Genomic DNA, 20,477 nt, shown 5'->3' with positions numbered 1-20,477 from the left:
CCCTCAGAACTGCTGCTGAAAGTCTCCTCCTGGAAAGGAGATTCTCAAAGTCGGCAACCCTGTACTATATAATGGCATTTTGCGGGCTATGGATAACATTAGAGACCAACTACATGAGCATCCGCCATTATTGGAGCAATAAAAGCTTTATCATATGGTGATCATTTGGATCCCACTCATGGATTTAACTATAGCGAGTCCAAAGAGTGCCATATCTATGGGACCCATGTTATAAAGGGGAAGCGGTCATCTATTAGAATGAACTTAGGTCTACAGTCATTAGGTCGACCCCACTAGGTCGACTGGCAGGAAGGTCGACCTGACTTAAGGTCGACATGGGCCAAGGTCGACATGACTTAAGGTCGATTTTGCATAAAGGTCGACATGAGGAAGGTCGACTGGTCATAAGGTCGACATGGGGTTTTTCACTGTTTTTTGAGCCGACATGTGCCGACAGGCGGTATTTCATGCCCTACCATCCACTAGGGCGTGGAGGAGGTTATTAAAGCTGTGGCGAGCGAAGCGGGCCACCGTGCCCGAAGCATTGCGAGCGAAGCGAGCGATGCGAGGGTCCGATTCTCATTGCCAACTGTGTCCATGTCGACTGTGTCGACATTCGGATAAAAAAACAGTGAAAAACCCATGTCGACCTTATGACCAGTCGACCTTCCTCATGTCGACCTTTATGCAAATTTGACCTTAAGTCATGTCGACCTTGGCCCATGTCGACCTTAAATCAGGTCGACCTTCCTGCCAGTCGACCTAGTGGGGTCGACCTAATGACTGTAGACCTAAGTTCATTCTGATAGATGTACCGATTCCGTTATAAAGTTACACATCAATTTCCCAGATTTTCAAGCTAAGCAATTGGGTCTGATTGGGTCTAAAGGTGCCCATACACATATACGATTTGGGCTGATTTCGAGAGATCGGGCCAAAAATTGGCCCAAATTGGATGTGTTTGACATCCCCTCCAACCTGATATGCAGTGCCGTGCACCTCCGGTCAGACCCTGTCGGATTGGACCCATCAGCGGCACATCGTGGGTGCTTTTTAGCACCCACGATGTGTTGGGTCCGATCCTAGGTGTGTGCCAGCGCTGAAGCACCAATGGCACACACCTATGTGCAGCAGCGGGGCAGGGTCCGAACAGCAGGGAGCGAAGTGCTGCTAAATTTAAAAAATTATTTTGAAAAGACTGTCCGGACTCCCCGGATATGGGAGGCCGCTGATTGGCTGATAGAATTCTTTCAGCCAATCAGCATCCGCCAGTCTTTTCAAAATATTCAGCAGCGATTAACGCCATGCCACCTGCCAAATGCCGCAACCACCTCCCAGACACAGCTCGGACAGCTGAACGGACCCCGCTGCCCACCCCCTGCCACTGCCAGCTACCTGGGAGTTTTTTCCATGCAACAAATTGCATGCAATTTATTGCTCATATAAATGGCACAGCAAGTGCCAAATTGTATGCGAGCCTCCCGGGAAGCTGCCGGGGGGGAGCTCAAGGGCAAACTGATCCGACTTGTCCTTAGGACAAGTCGGACTAGTGTATGGGCCTCAAATGTGTCATGATCTGATCTGCTCAATGTAATGTGGAGTACACAATAACATTTATCACTAGCACTGTAACAATGTGTAACAAAACAATGTAAAAGTATAGAAAGATAACAAATATACCAATCAAAACAGTTATCCAGGCACCAGCACTCATAAACTGCACTGGTGGCCTCTAATACTCTGGGAAGAACGGTGTGTGATCCATCACCCCCTCAAATGCCACAACCATTTCCACCTTCAGGCAATTGACGCTTTGAGAGAGATGTTCAAAATACCCACTAAAAATACCAGGGTCCCTCACATTTGTTATATAAATTCAAATAAAAAATGTTGTGTAAATATATTATATTCCCTACATAATGTAATCATTACAGGTGATTCTAATGAATATAAATGTGTGCTTGGCAATTTTCACACATTTTTTTGACAAATCCACTTGGCACTCAAGGGGTAAGGTAACTGTCCTATGTTTAAGTTGGAGGGGCGAAAACTCCAAAAAGCCAGGGTTCCGCCCCAAAATTTTAATTTAGTATAAGGAACTCAAATATCAGAGACGCCTTGAAGCTGGCCTGAATTTTTTATTACCATAAAGAGTTCATGTCTTGTTAGTGCTACCCATATGTGTGATGTAAAAAAAAAACTGTTTGCTTCTTGTCTAGAATAGACCCTCTTTTTCGCACATGGGGGTATTACAAGAGAATGATTGAGAAGCTTCCATTCAGTATTTCAGTATATCATCAGCCTAGTACTGAACCTAGCTATAGCGTTCTCTGTGATCTGCATCCAATGGCTGTTTAGTCAATCATCCACACACTGATTAATGATAAACTTTTAAAATTAAGTTACAGTTACTTTAACATTTCTTCATGCTGAAATCTCCATCACCCTCTTGTCATCGCCACAACAATCATAATATGTCTAAGCTCATCCAGGTGATTAACAGCCCATAACAAGCTTGTTTTAGCAACAACATAGTTAACTATTCTGGCTTAGATAATAATTAGAACTGGGTTACCAATAGATACCAATATTCATAGTTAGTTGGCTTAGAATTTAAGTGTCAGCATTACAATAGAATGGTAACATGCTATGGGCTGGTCAGATGGAACTGCTGTCTTAAAACACAAGAAATTGGCTACTTGCTGGTACTAGTGATGCTGTAACAAATATGTTCCGAAAAAACGCAGAATTACAGATCTATGAAGATGAACTACCAACAACCATCAAAGGGTAAACTATGATAATAATAATAATCCTTTTGGTACTATTGGCATATTAAAGGTGTAACCTGCATAGACATGATTTAAGAAAAGACCTTTGTAACATAAAGCTTATAGTAATTTAGAAAGTTCTCCAATAGATATATTATCCATTTTAAAATATATCTGTTTGGCAGATTTATAGGAATATTACAGTAAATCAGAGTTTAAGTCAGATTATGTAGATGATCTTGTATTGCCTTGCCTCCCTCAAACTCTCAATGGACCAGATGTACTAAGCTTAAATTGTGATACAATAGAGAGTGATAAACCACCAGCCAATCGGCTCCTACCTGCCATTTCACAGACTGTGTTTGAAATATGACAAACACCAGCTGATTCTTTGGTGGTTTATCACTCTCTATTTTATCACTTTTCAAGCTTAGTACATCTGGCCCATTGAGAGTCTTATTATTCCTTTATTTGATTTTCTCCTTTCAGTTATATACATATACTTACTGTACAATCATGATTACCACCTTTATTTACCTACTAGGCCATTTTCTCCTGAGCGTCTGTCCTTGCACTCCTGATCATCTTTTTAGCCTTCTCCTTCCGTCTGCCAAGATACACCAGTGGTGGAAGTACCGGAGACAGCTGAGTCGGTTTCCACTGGGCATTTCACCATAAATGGGCACATGACCGTCTCCATTGCCTCTGGTGCCCCAGTCACTTTAATCAAAACATTGTGTGTTTGGCTGTGTGTGTGTGCGCATATGTGGCTTGGAGTGTTTGCCTGCGCATATGTGGCTGTGTGTAATCATGTATGTGTCTGTGCGTGTGTGTATATGAGGCTGTGTACAGTATGTGGCTATGTATTTGTTCATATGTGGCCATGTGATCCTTAATTTGGCCCGGGTGCAGGGATGTTGTTGGTGTTGAAGGAAGGAAGGGAAATATTGTTATTTCGCCTCCGGTCCCCTGGTGTGAACTTACAGTATGCCCCTGAGATACACCTCTTTGTCGTTATTCCTTTGAGTCTGCTTATATTTCCTAAAGGCCATCTTTTTTGCTTTCACACTAGTTGATACCTGTTGTGTAAACCATCTGCCCCTTTTGATACAAATGTCCGTTGCTTTTATAGCCTTTTAGGTTTTCCTTTCTCTCCCGCCCACCTTTTATGTTCATCTAATCTGACAATGAATTGCTTAAACATCTCTCCATTTTGCAAAGTTAGTTTTCCTGATATCCAACACCTATATTTTTGTGTGACAATTAATCCATTGTTCATTGTCCTAAACAAATCTGTCCATTCCTGTTGTGTAGCTTTGACCAGAAGGAAAACATGCGCCTGGAGGAAAAGTTCCGCCTGGACGACTTACTGCACTTGGAAGAGGTGTTCACCAATCACAATCTGCAGGCAGTGGAGTCAGGGGAAGTTGAGAATACAGCAGAGGCTCGGACATTTCCATTAAAGAGACACAAACCCAAGGCTATTCCTCAACGAGTGGGAAACATGACTCTGAAGGAGTTTCAAAATGTCCTCTCTAATTTATTTGAGCCAGAGAGTTGGGATGACAACATGGAGCTTTTATTTAACAAGGTATTAACTGAACGTCTCACAGAGTGGTGGCCTCATACTCCAGGTCCTTACACTAGTACACAGCTAGTAAATTGTGACATGTTTTACTAAGACTACATCAGTGACCATTTTGCTGAGATCAAACCACTAAATGGCTCTATTATGATCTGATGCTTTTAAGTGTGGTAGGAAAATGACCATGAATACAGTCTATTCCCTATCTTGGAATAGAATTTAGGGGATCCTAGTAGTGATCTGATTGCATTATTACTAAACATCCAATTGTCACACATTGTGACTGAATGTGACCATTGAGATCATAACAAGCCACATTGATTGTGATTGTGTGATACGATTCAACTCACTAACATGTTGCACTAATAACGCTTAACTTGTATCACAAGTTCTTTAAGCAGTTTCAAGATTTGTGGAGTTGTTTCAAGATTTTGATTAATTTACAGTAACATTTGAAGTTTAAGTGATGTACAGTACATAGAGATTTTTTTTATTTATTAACAGACTTTTTCATTTAGTTTTGTTTATTTGTATTTATAGCTGTATTTATAGCTCACCAAACGCATAACCATAACATACAATTACTTCAAAGGTGCTCAAAGTTGGTCCGCCGGACCCCACATAATGAATGTTTTGCAGGTGTCCTCACAGAATCAAGTGTAATAATTAGCTCCACCTGTGGATCTTTTAAAATATGTCAGTGAATAATGAATGCACCTGTGCACCTGTCCAAGGGCGGATTTAGGGTGGGGTCACCCGGTCATGAGTCCCTCTGTCATTTCTAAGTTGTTGTTTTTTTGCGTTTACAGGGACAGCCGCCGCTGGGAAGAACAGTATGCGCGTAGTGCCGGGGGCTGTCCGGCAGTATTTACACAGGGCTGCACGTCCAGTACTCCTGGCTATTTGAAATATTGAGCTGCTGCAGTGGCAGCGCGAGATTTCAAATAGACGTGCAGCAATGTGTGAATACAGCAGGACAGCCCCTGGCACTCTGCACATACAGTTCTTTTCGGCGGCAGCCGCTGTCTTTGTTAATGCGAGCTGCCCGGGGGGAAAAAAACTTAGAAATTACAGGAAGGGGCTCATGCCCGGGTGCCCCCCCCCCCCCCCCAAATCCGCCCATGCACCTGTCAGGTGACCTGGAAAGCATGAACTGGGTGGGTCCTGAGGACCGGGTTAGAGAACCACTGAATTACATGGAATACCAGTATATAGACTCATACCAGCGCATACAAGAGCTCTTCTTTTATATATTTCAGGATTGTGTTACTATACTTGTTTGTGTATTAATACAATTGTAGGAAGAGTTAATCTTAAAAGAACATTTCTAAAGTATTTTTAGCCTTACTTTGCCATTGAAGTAACAATGGTCATTATAAGTCAAGGTACATGTGTATATGAAATAACTCATACATAATCCACTTCTTATTTAGAAAGCACCTTCTAGAAGATAATTTGATAGAATCTGATTGGATGTTATGAGCAACACCATCCCATCTTCAATAGAACTCCCATCTTAGTAAATACTCCCCTGTCTGTAGAGAAATGTTAATGCATTGTTCTCAATTTATTTATAATGGTGTATAACTACAGTTTTTAGAAACTATTTGTGTTATTATGGACTAACAGTATCTCCAGTCTAGATCTTTAAACATTTGGTATATTAATAGATTTTGGCATAGTATTAAAATGTTTATACCTCAATGGAATGTTTAAATATTTACCTACCTTATACCTATAAAATGTACAGTAATAATCAAAACTTTATTTAGACTCTATTTAAAATTAAAATTCACTACACTTTTAAATAAAGGGTATCTAGCCTTCTGACGTTGCAAAGGCAGCTGAGATAGTTTTTCAACAGTCTTATCCATTCAAGAGTCTGATTTTACTTATTGCTAAAATTAAGCCCAGGTGCCTAATGTCTGGTTGATACTGTCTATTCCCAGGTGGACACATCCTGTGATGGGTTCATTGACTGGAGTGAGTTCTGTACATACTTGTTACTTCAGTACAAGGAGCAAGACTACATGACTACACGGAAAATTCAATTTCTTAAGGAACCAGTTATAAGGCTATGTACCCGTAACAAGGTTAGTCTCAAGGTTCTCATGCTTCCAAATTTGGAAAAAACCTTAACAGACACCTGTACCCTATTATACCATCAAAGACTCCCGCAATATATTACACCTCCATCGAGGCCTGCATCACAGTCCACCTTAACTGAGATTTGCAATACTTTACAACTTCATATTCATCTGTATAAATGAGACGTAGAATGAGTGCCATCGTACTGAATGTTCTACTTACACTGAGGTATAGAATAATTAAATCCCTACCATAACTCCTGGCATTATAACCACATTGAGGCCTGCCATACAATACACTCCCCACTGATGACATATATTACTCCCCAACAAAGTTCTGCTATACAATAAAACCCTACTGAATTCTGCCATATGTTATATCCCGAATGAGACTTCATACACTTTTCACTTCCGCAGAGGCCTACTGTACCATATATTACACTTCCACAGAGGCCTGCCATATATTACACTTCCACAGAGGCCTACTGTACCATATATGACACTTCCACAGAGGCCTGCCATATATGATACTTCCACAGAGGCCTACTGTACCATATATGACACTTCCACAGAGGCCTGCCATATATGACACTTCCACAGAGGCCTACTGTACCATATATTACACTCCCACAGAGGCCTGCCATATATGACACTTCCACAGAGGCCTACTGTACCATATATTACACTCCCACAGAGGCCTGCCATATATGATACTTACACAGAGGCTTACTGTACCATATGACACTCCCACAGAGGCCTGCCATATATGATACTTACACAGAGCCTTACTGTACCATATATGACACTCCCACAGAGGCCTGCCATATATGATACTTACACAGAGGCCTACTGTACCATATGACACTGAGGGGAGCTGAGGTTATCCCCCAACAGACGGTTACCATACATTATATACCCATTGAGGCCTGTCAAACGTTTCCTTTCCACAGAGGTCTACAGTAAATTTGTTACTCACACAGAGGCATGTCATACAATACACTCCCGCAGAGGCATGTCATACAATACACTCCCGCAGAGGCCACGAATAGATTACACTCCCACAGAGGCCTGTAATACATTATACTCCCCCAGAAGGTTGCAATACATTGTGGAAAAGTTACTAATTTGGGAGTTAGATTCTATCTATTATCTTCTACAATGTGCTAAATAAATAAGTATAATTTGGTTGCTATGGGCAATGCCAACATCCCATCTTCAATAGAACTCCCATCTTAGTAAATGAACCCCATTTTCTGTTTTTGCTAAACTTTATCTGCACACCTGTAATATGCAAGCCCTGTACTATCTTCTTTCCGCAGCAAGAGCCCACATGCCGGATTCTGGCAGTAAGCAGTCCCCCACCTCTCTGGTTTATGAGCATCAGTAAAGGAGGAGTTCTCACTGTATGGGATATTAACCTCCACCCTCAGAAGTCATATGAGGTATATAACAGAGAATATGAGAGTATTACGGGTCAGAAAACTTTTATTCACTCAGTATTTAAAGGAGCTAATTCTCAAGAATATAATGTAATAGTACATACTGTATAATACTGCGATTTATTTGTATATTTCAATTTATGACTATGTTCTTATTAACAACATGCTTTTAATATAGTATTTATTAAGTTTATGGTTATATTTGCATAACGAATTGTTATGTAATATACTGTTGACCTGGAGAATAGAGGCTGTGTAATCTTTAATATACAGTTGTCCTCTGGTTAGGGCCCCTGCTGGCATCTGACAAACACTTACCGGACTATTGGCCATTGGAACATGTTGAACATTATGAACCTCTTATATACTGTATTAGGCTACACAGTAATATATTGAGCTGCAGTACCCTTTTGAATTATGTCAAAATATGTTGGACTCTGTAAGGATACATACGATATCCCTGAGTTGAAAATGCCAGTGATCAAAATGCCAACTCTTGCATCCCAATGTGATGAGTCCTGACAGGGGCTCTGTAACCCTGCCTGTGACACTAACCCTCCCTGCTTGCAGCTGCAGCCTAACCCTAAACCTTGCCCCCCCCCCCCGCCCATGGCCTGGCAAGAGCCCTCCCATTTATGTCTAAACCTAACCCCACCTCATGCCAGAGCCTAGCTCTAACCTCCGCTCCCACCCCCATCACAGCCTAACCCTACACCCTGATCCATTTGAAGCTCTGGTGCTGGTGTCCTGACGCAGTGGTTTTACAATAGCCTGCATTTCATCAGCCGGCATCCCAACTGTCGGTATTATAACTGCATCTAGTCTGTAAGGCTGTGTTGGGCCTTTTAGACATTTGTTGAATTATGTAAAACAGTGTAGGGCTCTATTGAATTTTATAGGACAATGTTGGAGTCTGATATCCTTTAATTAGTATAGACACTCCACTTAAATTTTGCAAAAATGTAGACATAAGACCACTTATCCTCATTTTCTTTGCAGATCACAGTTGATCCCCTGGAGTCACAGACTGGGAAGAGGAGATTTAAGTCTTGGGCTACTGATGCGGTGTACTTGCCCAATGTGCACAAAATTGCCGTAGCCACCACAAGCCGCGATATCCACTTCTTTGATGTGTTTACAATAAATATATTCGAGGAGTATCATCTGTGTGGTAGGAATTCATGATTTTCCAGGTTGCCCATAGTCAGCAGGGAATTACAGGAGAACAGGAAGAGTTTAAAACTCTCATCTGTGCAGTGATCTGGACACTGATGCAGACAAGCGGCCAGAGAGTTGGCCAGATAGTGATTAGTGTCAGGCACCAACTGTATAAACTTGCTGAAAATGCACTCATTACAGTAGGAGTCATCGTGCCAGTTAAGTAATAAATACACTAATGTCCTAAATGTTTACAGTCCCTCTGTGGGATAATGTGAATACTGGAATAACCAGGAGCACACCACATTTATGCATCAAAACTGAATGTAATGAAAGGATCACTACACAGGCTCACTTGTAGCTGGGAGTTCAGAGCATGGCATATTGCTGGAAGTGACGTGGCGGCAACATGAAGTCCTCCGGTTGGTGAAAGTAATGCATCGGCCTAGCAACATTCACTGATTGATGGAGATGACATCAGAGCCCCCAGTGCTCTTCAGGCAGACCAGGAATGGGCACCATTCTCCATTAACTCACAGTTCTCCATCTATCCAGTAAGCACAGCACACAATCTCTTAATAATAATAATTAATAATAAACAGTAGATCCGCAAACATGAGATATGGGACACCTCAATAGTTGGGTAGATGAGCAAACCATAAAATTCTTGAAATGAAATACCTTCATTGTACATATTATCCAAGATACACAATGTTTTCCCTGCCTTCCTTTCATTTCTGCAAGAAGGTCTCTTGATCAAATTTTATTGCACTTGTTGATTACTTTTTTACATCTAGTAGTACAAAAGAAACCTTACTTTTTTAGGGATTATTTGTAAAACGTAAACATTTGGGTCATCTACAATCTAATTGTCTATTGATTACATTATTTATACATTAATTTTGCTGATAGACATTATTTGGGGGTTTTATTTTGGATAAGCATTACTTTTTGTTTAACAATAGTTTTACTTACAGCTAAGAGGGACAGCGATGGGGTCCAATAGGGCCCCCTTATACAGTAAAATAACCTTTTTATGTACAATTATGAAAGAAAATACTTCATGGTACATTTTCTTCTCAATCATGTTCAACATGCGGTATATCAATAATTTATTTGTAATCAGGACAGACGGCACTGATGTATTAACTGATTTATAATATCTAAATATTATTTCAGGTACAATCAGGTTCACAACCTCATCAATTGATTTTTTTGGGACCTTACAATTACAAAAGATCATTTTATAACTAACATCTTTAGAAAGGACACTTTGATGAAAGGACACTTTGATTCTTAGATAAGAATACTCTCATCAAGTTTTCATCCCCAACCCTTAAAAATAGATTACCGAGTTCTCAGTTGGTGACAGTTGTTCGCATCACATCTGATTAAATAAAGACAACTCACTGGAGCACTGGATCTGATTTGACAAAAATTTATTGATCGCGGATACAACCCTAAGAAAGTACATGATGTGATATATAAGTGTCTCGTACTCAATTGGTATGAATTACTAAATCCTAAGTGTGGACTGCTGGAGTTGTTGAGTACTCTGTTCTCCAGTACTTATTCTATAACATTGGGCATTATAAGATCTGCTATTCATAGGCACTGGTGTATTATTAAATTCCAATCTGAATTTGGGCTCCAAATGACAATAATGGCAGCAAAGCTGCAACTGACTAACTTACTCTGATGTGAGTCCTATTACTAACACAAATGCTGTTTGGTTGAGATTACAAAAGGGATCATTTAAATGAACACGCAGTGTGACAGGCAGCTCTTTTCATCATCCACAATTTGAAAAGATCTATAAAATCCATCACCATTTCAATAGTGAAGTTTGTAATCTACATGCTTGCTTGCCTGTGTAATAAGATCTATGTAGGAAAGATGATAGGGATGCTTAAGAAAGGATCAATATGAATTGATCTTCAATAAAAATAATCTTTGACCAGTATGGATGCCAGCGCACTATGAGTAGCATGGCATTTCCTTATGATGGGTCATAATATCAATGACTCTATATCTTCCCTCCGTAGGGGTGGAGATAGATATAAATTGCTTACACAGTGAGAGTGCCAATGGATCTCCAAAATAAATTCTATGGTGACCAATGGATTTAATGAGAATGTTACTGTTTCTCAGTTCATACAGTATAACCAACTTTATAGATTGTGAGGGGTCGCTGTTTTCTATACATTTAAGAACCATTTCAGAATAATATGCTTACTATATGTACCTTGTATTGTGCCCATCACATTACTTCTGCCAACGAGGGTATGTGACATTGCCGCCACAACACTTACGGTGGTGCACAACAATGCTCTGCGTCTAGTGTTCCATCCGCTGTTGGTGACTACAGTACATGGATGTCCTTATTTTGTCTTCCAGAGGTAGGTAAGTGATTACTGACTGAATTTAATTTAGGTTTTCATTGGTTACTGGTTTGTTGACCTAGGAGTGTCACATTATTTGTTTGTGCTCCTTTGGTGTACATGTATAACTATGGCTGGTTTAGATGTACCAGTCTCTGAGGAAGGTGATTAAAAACTGAAAAGATATGGTCAGGCAGACTTTGCATGTTAATTAATAATTTATCCAGGATGGGTGATTGGGTGACTATATTGAGCCACTGCTAGAAGACTGCATTTAAGAATTGTCAATAAGCCAATGTTGTGGTCTTTTTTTTACCATGTCACCTTTATAACATTAAGTTTTGATGCATGTATGTATTGTGCTGGCTATCCCTGATTTAACATTATCCCACAGAGGGACTGGGAAAATGTGAACATTGTGTATACATATCTCCCTTCTTTTGTGACGGTCATGCTTCCCACCTGTGGCCAGCAGTGTTCGACGGGACAGTTGGTAGACCCCCCTCCTTCTCCACCTGCTGCTCTGCTTAGCAAAGCAGCGGGGAATAGATAAGGTATCTATTCTAGGGAGACAGAGGGGCAAGAGGCATGGCCAGCAGCTCACAAAAGTCTGGACATGCAGGTTGTGGCAGCATCATTCCCGCTATGCCGTACTCCCTGTAGGTGAGGCCACTCCCCCATTCTGACATCGGTGCAGCTGCGATGCGCACAAATGACGTCCATGGGGGACAAAATGTTGGGAGCTATTCTATATATATGTATAGATAGATAGAAAGATAGACCTATATTTAAAAATGAATGTACTGTACATAATATTCTGCAGACACATGTAAACAAAGTAAATCTGTGTTGATGTGATACCAGTAATCCCTTCAATGTTCTTTGTTTTCCAGCTTTAATCCATGTTCCCACCTGCTTATATTACTGGTACAACATAAAGGTATAGTACTGTATTGTATAAAGCTGCCTTCTTTCTCCTGGATGTTTGTCTTATGTCAGTTTACATTCTCAGTGTTATACTCTTAATCCCATAGGTCCCAACAAGTCGCTCCCTGCTTCTGTGGGGAGATGACAAGGGTGGTGTGGGACTTTTGTGGTTGCTGAAGCCAGGCTCTGGAATGTTTGAGAAAGCATTCACCCACCAGATGGGCCCTCACAAAGTGTACATGCAGGTCGGTGGGACAATTTAACAAGGAATTTATGTCACATATCTATCTAAATTTAGCAGACTGTGATTTGGCATGTTGGCAAGATGTAAAGGTTGAAAACTACTATAAGGCCCTGAAATGGGTGTTGTGGTCCAAAAAAGGAAAATGTATTAGGGAGCAGGATGTGGGACCATGGATGATCAGCTCCAGAAGCCTATGAAAGCTCTTCTTGTCACCAAATATGGATAATGGTCTAATGAATCTGCTCAGAATAGTTGAATTATATCCAGAGGCGGAACTAGTTCATTGTGGACCCAGGTGCAAAAATATGCTTTGGGCCCCCCACTCAAAATGGGAACAGTGTGTGCCAAAGATGGGCAGTGTGTGTGTATATTTAGGGTTATAGGCTGCGGGGTGTGTGTGTGTGTGGTTAGGGTTATAGGCTGCAGGGTGTGTCTGTATGTGTGTATGGTTAGGGTTATAGGCTGCGGGGTGTGTGTATATGTATGGTTAGGGTTATAGGCTGTAGGGTGTGTGTGTGTGTGTATGGTTAGGGTTATAGGCTGCGGGGTATGTGTGTGTATGGTTAAGGTTATAGGCTGTAGGGTATGTGTGTGTGTGTGTGTGTATAGTTAGTGTTATAGGCTGCGGGGTGTGTGTGGTTAGTGTTATAGGCTATGGTTAGGGTTATAGGCTATGGTTAGGGTTATAGGCTGTATGGTGTGTGTGTGTGTGTGTGTATGGTTAGTGTTATAGGCTGCGGGGTGTGTGTGTGTATGGTTAGGGTTATAGGCTGCGGGGTGTGTGTGGTTAGTGTTATAGGCTATGGTTAGGGTTATAGGCTATGGTTAGGGTTATAGGCTGTAGGGTGTTTGTGTGTGTATGGTCAGTGTTATAGGCTGTGGGTTGTGTGTGGTTAGTGTTATAGGCTATGGTTAGGGTTAGAGGCTGTAGGGTGTGTCTGCCTATGTGGTTAGGGTTATAGGCTGCAGGGGGTGTAAGGTTATGAGTGTATGGTTAGGTTTAGACTGTGGGGAGGGGGGTGGGTGGGGTTAGGCTGCAGGTGGGCCATGAATGGATGGGCTGTGGTTGGGGGATGTATAGATAGGGGCTTCTTGGAGGGGTGTATAATTAAGGTTATGCTCCAGGGATGGGGGTGTATAGTTAGAGCTAAGCTTCAGGGAGGGGGTGTAATTGTATGGTTAGAGTTAGGCACATTTTAGGGGAGGGGGTTGTGCCTACCTGTTCATTTTTAGGTACTTGTTTCCTAGAACGGCCACAATCGTGAGTGATCGTGGCTCTTAATTAAGGGACACGATCCTCACGATCTGGCCGATTTTTTAAAATTTTTTCACTTTGATTGACAGAAATCGGGTCGATCGGTCGGTCGCGACCAATTAAAATCGGCCGCGATGCGACCGACCGATTGACCCGATTTTTCCATAGACTTCAATGTTAAAAAAAATTTTAACATTGAAATCGGGAGGATCTTGTCGGTCTTGTGCCATTATAATGGCACAAGATGAGATGGACTTGATTAAGTCCATCTCACATAGGGTAAAATGATAAAAAAGGTGAAATGGCCAAATATGACCCATTTCACATTTTTTATGTGCCCGCCATGACCCCACGATAGACGTCAACCCGAAGCGTGGCGAGCGCAGCGAGCCCGCGAGGGGCGGCGGTACGCGTCCTCCGACCTTTTCATTCCCCTACTATCCACTAGGGCGTGGAGTGAGAATATAATAGTGTGGCGAGCGCAGCGAGCCACCGAGCCCGAAGCGTGGCGAGCGCAGCGAGCCCCGCGAGGGGACGCGTATACCTGTGAAGTTAGACGCGTCCCCTCGCGGGGCTCGCTGCGCTCGCCACGCTTCGGGCTCGGTGGCTCGCTGCGCTCGCCACACTATTCTATTCTCACTCCACGCCCTAGTGGATAGTAGGGGAATGAAAAGGTCGGAGGACGCGCACCGCCGCCGCTCGCCACGCTTCGGGTTGACGTCTATCGTGGGGTCTAGCCCACTTAGTAACATTTGGGGGGGCAATTTAAAATAATCAGGTGAAAAAAAAAAAAAATCGGGTGAAAAATCGGTCGATCGGATCGGTCGCATCGTATGCGACCAAATCGCATGCGATGCGATCGATCCGATTTTTTATCTTACGACCACAACGATCTAAATCGTTGTGGCCGTTCTAGGAAACAAGTACCCATTTTTATATTTAAAGTGTATTTTTGTGGCCCCCCCCCCCCTCCCCACCACCACCACCCCCGTTATATTTTAACTTGTGTTTGTTCCTCTAGCCCCCTTATAATTTGAGCTGTTTCAGCAGCGGCCCCACTGCCAATTAAGTAACTTGCCATTATGCTGCCTTTCTTGTCGCTCCTCCATGCTCAGCCGCAGAGCAGACAGGAATAATTCACTTCACTTCCTGTCTGACTCGGAGACTGAGAACAGCAACAGGCAGCCTTGCGATTGGCTGCCTGTTGCTGTGGCTACTGGCTACAGAACGAGACCACTGAGGAGGACTGCAGTCACCGGACGGAATGGATGCAGATTGCAGAGGTACTGCCGCTGCCTCTGCATCCTTCTCTGTCCGACATGGATTTGGCGCCCTGCCCGGTCGCATATCTCCCCCTCCTGCCCGGCCGCATAACCCCCCTCCCCTTCCCCTCCTGGCTGGCCGCATAACCCCAGCCATCCGCGGACGCGCGTAGCGCCGCACATTTAATTAAAAAAAAATTATATAACGACGGCAGCACCAGGCCCCTTTAACCTCATGGGCCCCGGTGCACTGCACCGTCTGCACCGGCGGTAGTTCCGCCCCTGATTATATCAGTGTCTATCCTTGTTTTCCTCTTTACTTTAGGAGTTAAGACAACACAGCAAGTTTCTCAGCTATCAGTACTTTACTGATGTCCACCCAGAAGCCATCAATAAAATCATGTACGTTCCAGGACCGGATCTCATCATCACATCATCTGGCAGCTCACAGACCTCTGTAGTTATCATGGACATCAACAGCAGAGGAAATGCTTATATGTGGAAGATCAACAAGGTCTGGTGTGACCACATAAGGGAAGATCTATCAAACCTTGGAGAGAGATTAGCTTCTGTAATTTCCTAGACTGCTGTTTAAATGATAGTAGCTGATTGGTTGCTTTGGACAACTTCTCACTTTATCTCTCCCCAAAGATGGCTACATATCTCCTACAAACTATGGGATCTATGTACTATGTTTGTCTTGGAGACAAATAAAGTGGATCAAGCGCCAGCCAATCAGCTTTCAAATTACATATTCTTTTTTAAACATAGCCTGTAACATAGGAAGATTGGAGCTGATTGGCTGGTGCTTTATCTCTGTACACTTAATCTCACTGTAAAGCTTAGTACATAGACCCCTATGTTCTACTTGTGTTCTATCTTATTATGGGATTTATTTACTAAGCCTTGAAATAAAGAAACTGTCAAGAAGCTCCTAACTGCCATGTTACAGGCTTTGTGTGAAAAATTAGTTAGGAGTTGATTGGTGGGACTTTATGGGCAATTCTGGATCACTAACAGTGATCCGAATTTGGCCCCTGCCCCTAAGGTTGGGCTTTGTGCAAGCGTACGCGTATTTCTGTGCATGTACAAACTCCGACAGTGAACTGCCGCGGCAAGTTACACACTCACCAGGCCATTCACAGTGGGGAGGGAGGGATATGGGTGGATGGCAGCAGGGACGGGGATCGCCCATGGTAACGCCCAGCGGGGCGGCATCTCAGCTGCTCGTTAAGCTCTGAACAAACCTGAATCAGGCCCTTTATCTCCATCCATTTGATTTATCTTCTCTTGTAGGGTGTACAGTGTTTTGACTACTGCAAGTCCTTGAACTTGCTTGTTACAGGGGGACTAGATCATAAAGTGAGACTGTGGAATCAATATGTACCGAGTCGGCCCATTGCCTTGCTCAAGGAACACACCATGGCTATTCTGGATGTGGTTATATATGAGCCCCTGAAACAGATATTTAGTTACTCCAAGGACTCGGTGAGTAAATAGACAAGTTGATGGGAGTACTGCCCTCTCTGCTGTAAGGCTTTACCATGTATGTACAATTCATGAGTGTGGATTGCAAACCAGATTGTATTACAATTTAAGAAAAAAATTCTAAAAATATTATAGGTTGTAGGTTGAACTTGCTGGACATGTGTCTTATATTAACCTCATTCATAATGTTACTGATATTATCAGAGGAGTTTCTGGAGAGAAGGAGGCCTGTGCGCAGACTCCATGTGGGCCCCCTCCTCTCTAGCTGGCAGCGATGTAGACTCTGTGCACTAGGGACCTTGTAATTTCACAGAGTCTACTGTGTATGTGCAGGTCTCCGGGAAAAGGGCACAGCCCCATCAGGTGATGAAATTGGCACTAAATATGTGCAAGAAATGATTGTTTCGGTGTCTGAGACAGTAAACAAACAAATAAAGTATACAGGTGGAGCCCCTATCATTCATTGCCGGCACTCGCCAGAAGGTGGTGGGTCAAGCGTCGGCGACCGGCGCAGAGGTGGCAGGGACCCATGGAGACCTCCGTCGGAACGGGGCGCGCGAGCGTCTCCTGCATACGCACCCCCTTCCGACGGCTGGCGGGGCCTAGTGGCTGGCGGGGGCTGGCAATTCTATCGCCAGCCACTGCAAAGATGAAACAAGCTTCATCTGTATGCGTGTGTGTGTGTATTGTATGTGTTTGATGTGTTTCTACAACATAAATGCAAGATACCTCAAGATATCTCCCTGAAAAATAAAAATATTCTGAAATTTGAAATAATCCGTTATCCAAAATACTTCTGCTCCCGAACATCTTTTGTAAAGGATACTCAACCTGCATCTTTTAATTCTAGTACTGTAGATCATAAGTATTATTCATAGAAATTACAGTATATCACATGTAGGTAATACGTCTATAATGGAGAGTATTTCCTCACTGATCTCGGAAAATTAGTCATTGCTTGCTTCCCTCCTCCAGGTTTTGAAGGTTTGGGACATCTCTTCACACAGATGCCTGCAGACTTTGGTGCTCAAGTTCCCTTGTATACATCCAGGAAGGACGCAAGAACAAGGAAGTTTCCCATTCCTACTGGTGCAGACACCACCCCATCGTCTGCTTGTATCTTTCTCAGACTACATCGGAATGCTCTGCATTGCTCATACTGACACCAAAGAGGAGAACCAGGCTACACATGAGGCCCCACTCTCTGGAGTCCTCTACAACAGTTTCTTTCATCAGGTTAGAGTTTAGTTACCTGATTATGGATCCAATAAAGGTCCATGTTCTCCTATCACATCGTCCACACAACAGTTTATATTGTATGGGATCAGCGTTCTAGAGCCACAACGATAGTTGAAGTTGACCCTACTGCATGCGCAATAGGGTCTGAGCGCTCTAGGGCTACTCTCAGAAAAGAGGAGGGGCCAGGCCGGAGGAGGCTGCACACAGGCCTTCTCCTCCCTAAAAAATACCCCTGTCAGAGGGCCTTCATTATTGTAGCTCCGCTCCCCATGCATGACAAAGCTGCAAATTACATAGTAGAGCTTGAGGTCAAATTGACATGATCTTGAAGGTCTCTCCTGGGCAAAAAAATCTCTATTTTTGAAACATGAAAGTAGGCAAATATGGAGTACTGAACATGATGCTAGGAGGGCAAATTTAAACATTGGCAAAATAACTAGTTCAGGATTAAACCCTGTGAGGTCCCTAGGCAGCCAACATATCGGGGTCCCCTCACAAATTATTTCCTAATAGCTGTTTAATTTTACCAAGCAACAGACTACCATTTGGAAATTATAATTATTTTATTGTTATTATTTAGTAACAGTTTCTTATATAGAGCACAAATAATTCACAGAATGGGGCATATGTATTAAGCCTTAACAAGAGATAAATGCAAGGATGATAAAGAGAGACAAACGTCCAGCCAATCACCTCCTTACTGACTTTTTTTAAACACAGCCTGTAACTTGGCAGTAAGGAGCTGACTGGACGTTTATCTCTCTGTATCACCCTTGCATTTATCTCTTGTTAAGGCTTAATACATCTGCCCCTATATTTAAACATTGACATCACTCTCTGCCCTAGTGGAGCTTACAATCTATATTCCCTACCACATGTACACACGCACACATTCATTCTTGGGGTAATTTTGTTGGAAACCAATTAACCTACAAGTAGCTTTTTGGATTGTGGGAGGAAACTGGAGAACCCAGAGGAAACCCACACAAGCATGGCGAGAATATACAAACTCTGCAATCCACAATAAAACACAAAAACACTATAATGTGAATCTGATGTATATGGTTTATGTACTTTAAGTTGTTAAAAAGTTACTTACATTACATTAATACAGTATTTTCTGTGTCGTAAAACTACAAAAAGTTGTCTACCTGCCTATTTGGTAATCTGGCACTGAAAATAACCTTACACTGTGTAGATAATACAAATTTAATTTGTGCAGATAGATGTAAAGTTGGGAGTGATGTGTGTGTGTCCTAGCCAAAATTCAGTCTAAAAATAAAATTGTCCAGTATTTGTGTGCTACATGCAAAAGCAGTTTATCAGTGTGCAAAAATAACAAATATTTGCACCCAGCATGATTTCCAAGTGTAAATTTGCACTCTTTAGCTAAGTGGTTCCTCAAGTACTACAGATCACCTTTTCCAAGTCACCCGGCAGGTGCACAATTGCACTCATTATTCACTGACACATTTTAAAAGATCCACAGGTGGAGGTAATTATCTCACTTGCGGTTCTGTGAAGAGACCTGGAAAATGTGAACTGGTGGGGGTACTTGAGGACCGAGGTTGGGAACCACTGCTTTAGCTCATTTTGACCAAATTTAGGCCTTTTATATGTAATTATGGATGAAGTGACTGATTTAATACTATACAACATGTCCGGTACTGCTATAAGTGGTGGGGTTAATTGCAGTAATGACTCCAACACTCATCTAAACCGCTCTACTGTATATCTGCAGTTATGCACAGTCTCCTTCTTCCTGCAAGTCAGCACTAAAGACAGAAAAATAAAAACATGTACCCAGCACGCTACACCGATTCCCGAACTTCTCAGCGCTTTCCTCCAAATTCACTGTTAATAAAAACCCATCAACTGACATCTCACAACCTCATAAAGCCTGGGCAATTTAACAGCAATTTTGACATGGGAATTTGCATCTCATTGTCGGGAAGCTGAGAGAAAAGTGCAATTCATTGTGGCTGATTGAGCAGCCGAGTAACAAGAATTAATTATTCGGCTCTCTCAGCCAGAAAGAGCGTTATCACTGCATTGTATGATCAACGATTGTTTAACCTTTGAGTGCTAGACAGTACATTAACTCCCAGAATCCCAGAGTGCTTTATATGGAGTGGTTGGAGTTGAAGAAAATTGCTACATGGGGTGGTGATATTGGTGCCTATTCTGATTTACACGCTCCCCTGGGTGTACCCTCAGGGGAGTGAAACTTCGCTAATCATTTATGCGCATGAGTAGCCGCTGTGTGCAGGCAACCACATCGAATAGATTATTTGCTGGGCACTCACACAGAACAGCACGGGCATGGGGTGTCGGGTCGGGGGATGCGACCATGGGAACGGCCAACGTCTCATGGGTGTTCGCTTGAAAATGCTGCGCGTTCTCATGGCAATTGCCTGATGGTGTGGGGGGGGGGGGGGGCAGCTGACATCAGCAGATGTCAGCTGTCTGTCAGCTCCCGCACAGGGCGCCCGCAGATCTGAGACACCACAGAGGTGTCTCAGATCTGCGAGCACTGGAGAAATCATTTGATGGTCACGGACCATCAAAACATTTGTCCCCCGCACCCAAGGCTGCGAATGGATGTTTATGCTAAACCAGTGCACGAGCGTTTGGTGCACAT

The 20,477-nt window shown here is 42.7% G+C and overlaps 1 protein-coding gene across 2 annotated transcripts in view; it reads left to right on the top strand.

Annotated features, from left to right (window-relative positions):
- Nucleotides 1-4,090: 4,090 nt before the first annotated feature.
- LOC146008640 (cilia- and flagella-associated protein 337-like) overlaps nucleotides 4,091-20,477 on the top strand; it is a 99,518-nt gene continuing 83,131 nt past the window's right edge. For both annotated transcript variants that reach the window (XM_083148141.1, XM_083148140.1), the window contains exons 1-9: nucleotides 4,091-4,362; nucleotides 6,306-6,449; nucleotides 7,763-7,885; nucleotides 8,882-9,053; nucleotides 12,315-12,361; nucleotides 12,456-12,593; nucleotides 15,435-15,623; nucleotides 16,406-16,597; nucleotides 17,573-17,833. In XM_083148141.1, the coding sequence (XP_083004267.1) occupies nucleotides 4,105-4,362; nucleotides 6,306-6,449; nucleotides 7,763-7,885; nucleotides 8,882-9,053; nucleotides 12,315-12,361; nucleotides 12,456-12,593; nucleotides 15,435-15,623; nucleotides 16,406-16,597; nucleotides 17,573-17,833 (1,524 nt within the window). In that variant the 5' untranslated portion in view covers nucleotides 4,091-4,104. The remainder of the gene's footprint in view (nucleotides 4,363-6,305; nucleotides 6,450-7,762; nucleotides 7,886-8,881; nucleotides 9,054-12,314; nucleotides 12,362-12,455; nucleotides 12,594-15,434; nucleotides 15,624-16,405; nucleotides 16,598-17,572; nucleotides 17,834-20,477) is intronic.

Source organism: Crinia signifera, chromosome 6, assembly GCF_055691185.1.
Source record: "Crinia signifera chromosome 6, ASM5569118v1, whole genome shotgun sequence".
NCBI classification, from domain to species: Eukaryota; Metazoa; Chordata; class Amphibia; order Anura; family Myobatrachidae; genus Crinia; species Crinia signifera.
This window is presented reverse-complemented; position numbering and strand designations above follow the sequence as displayed.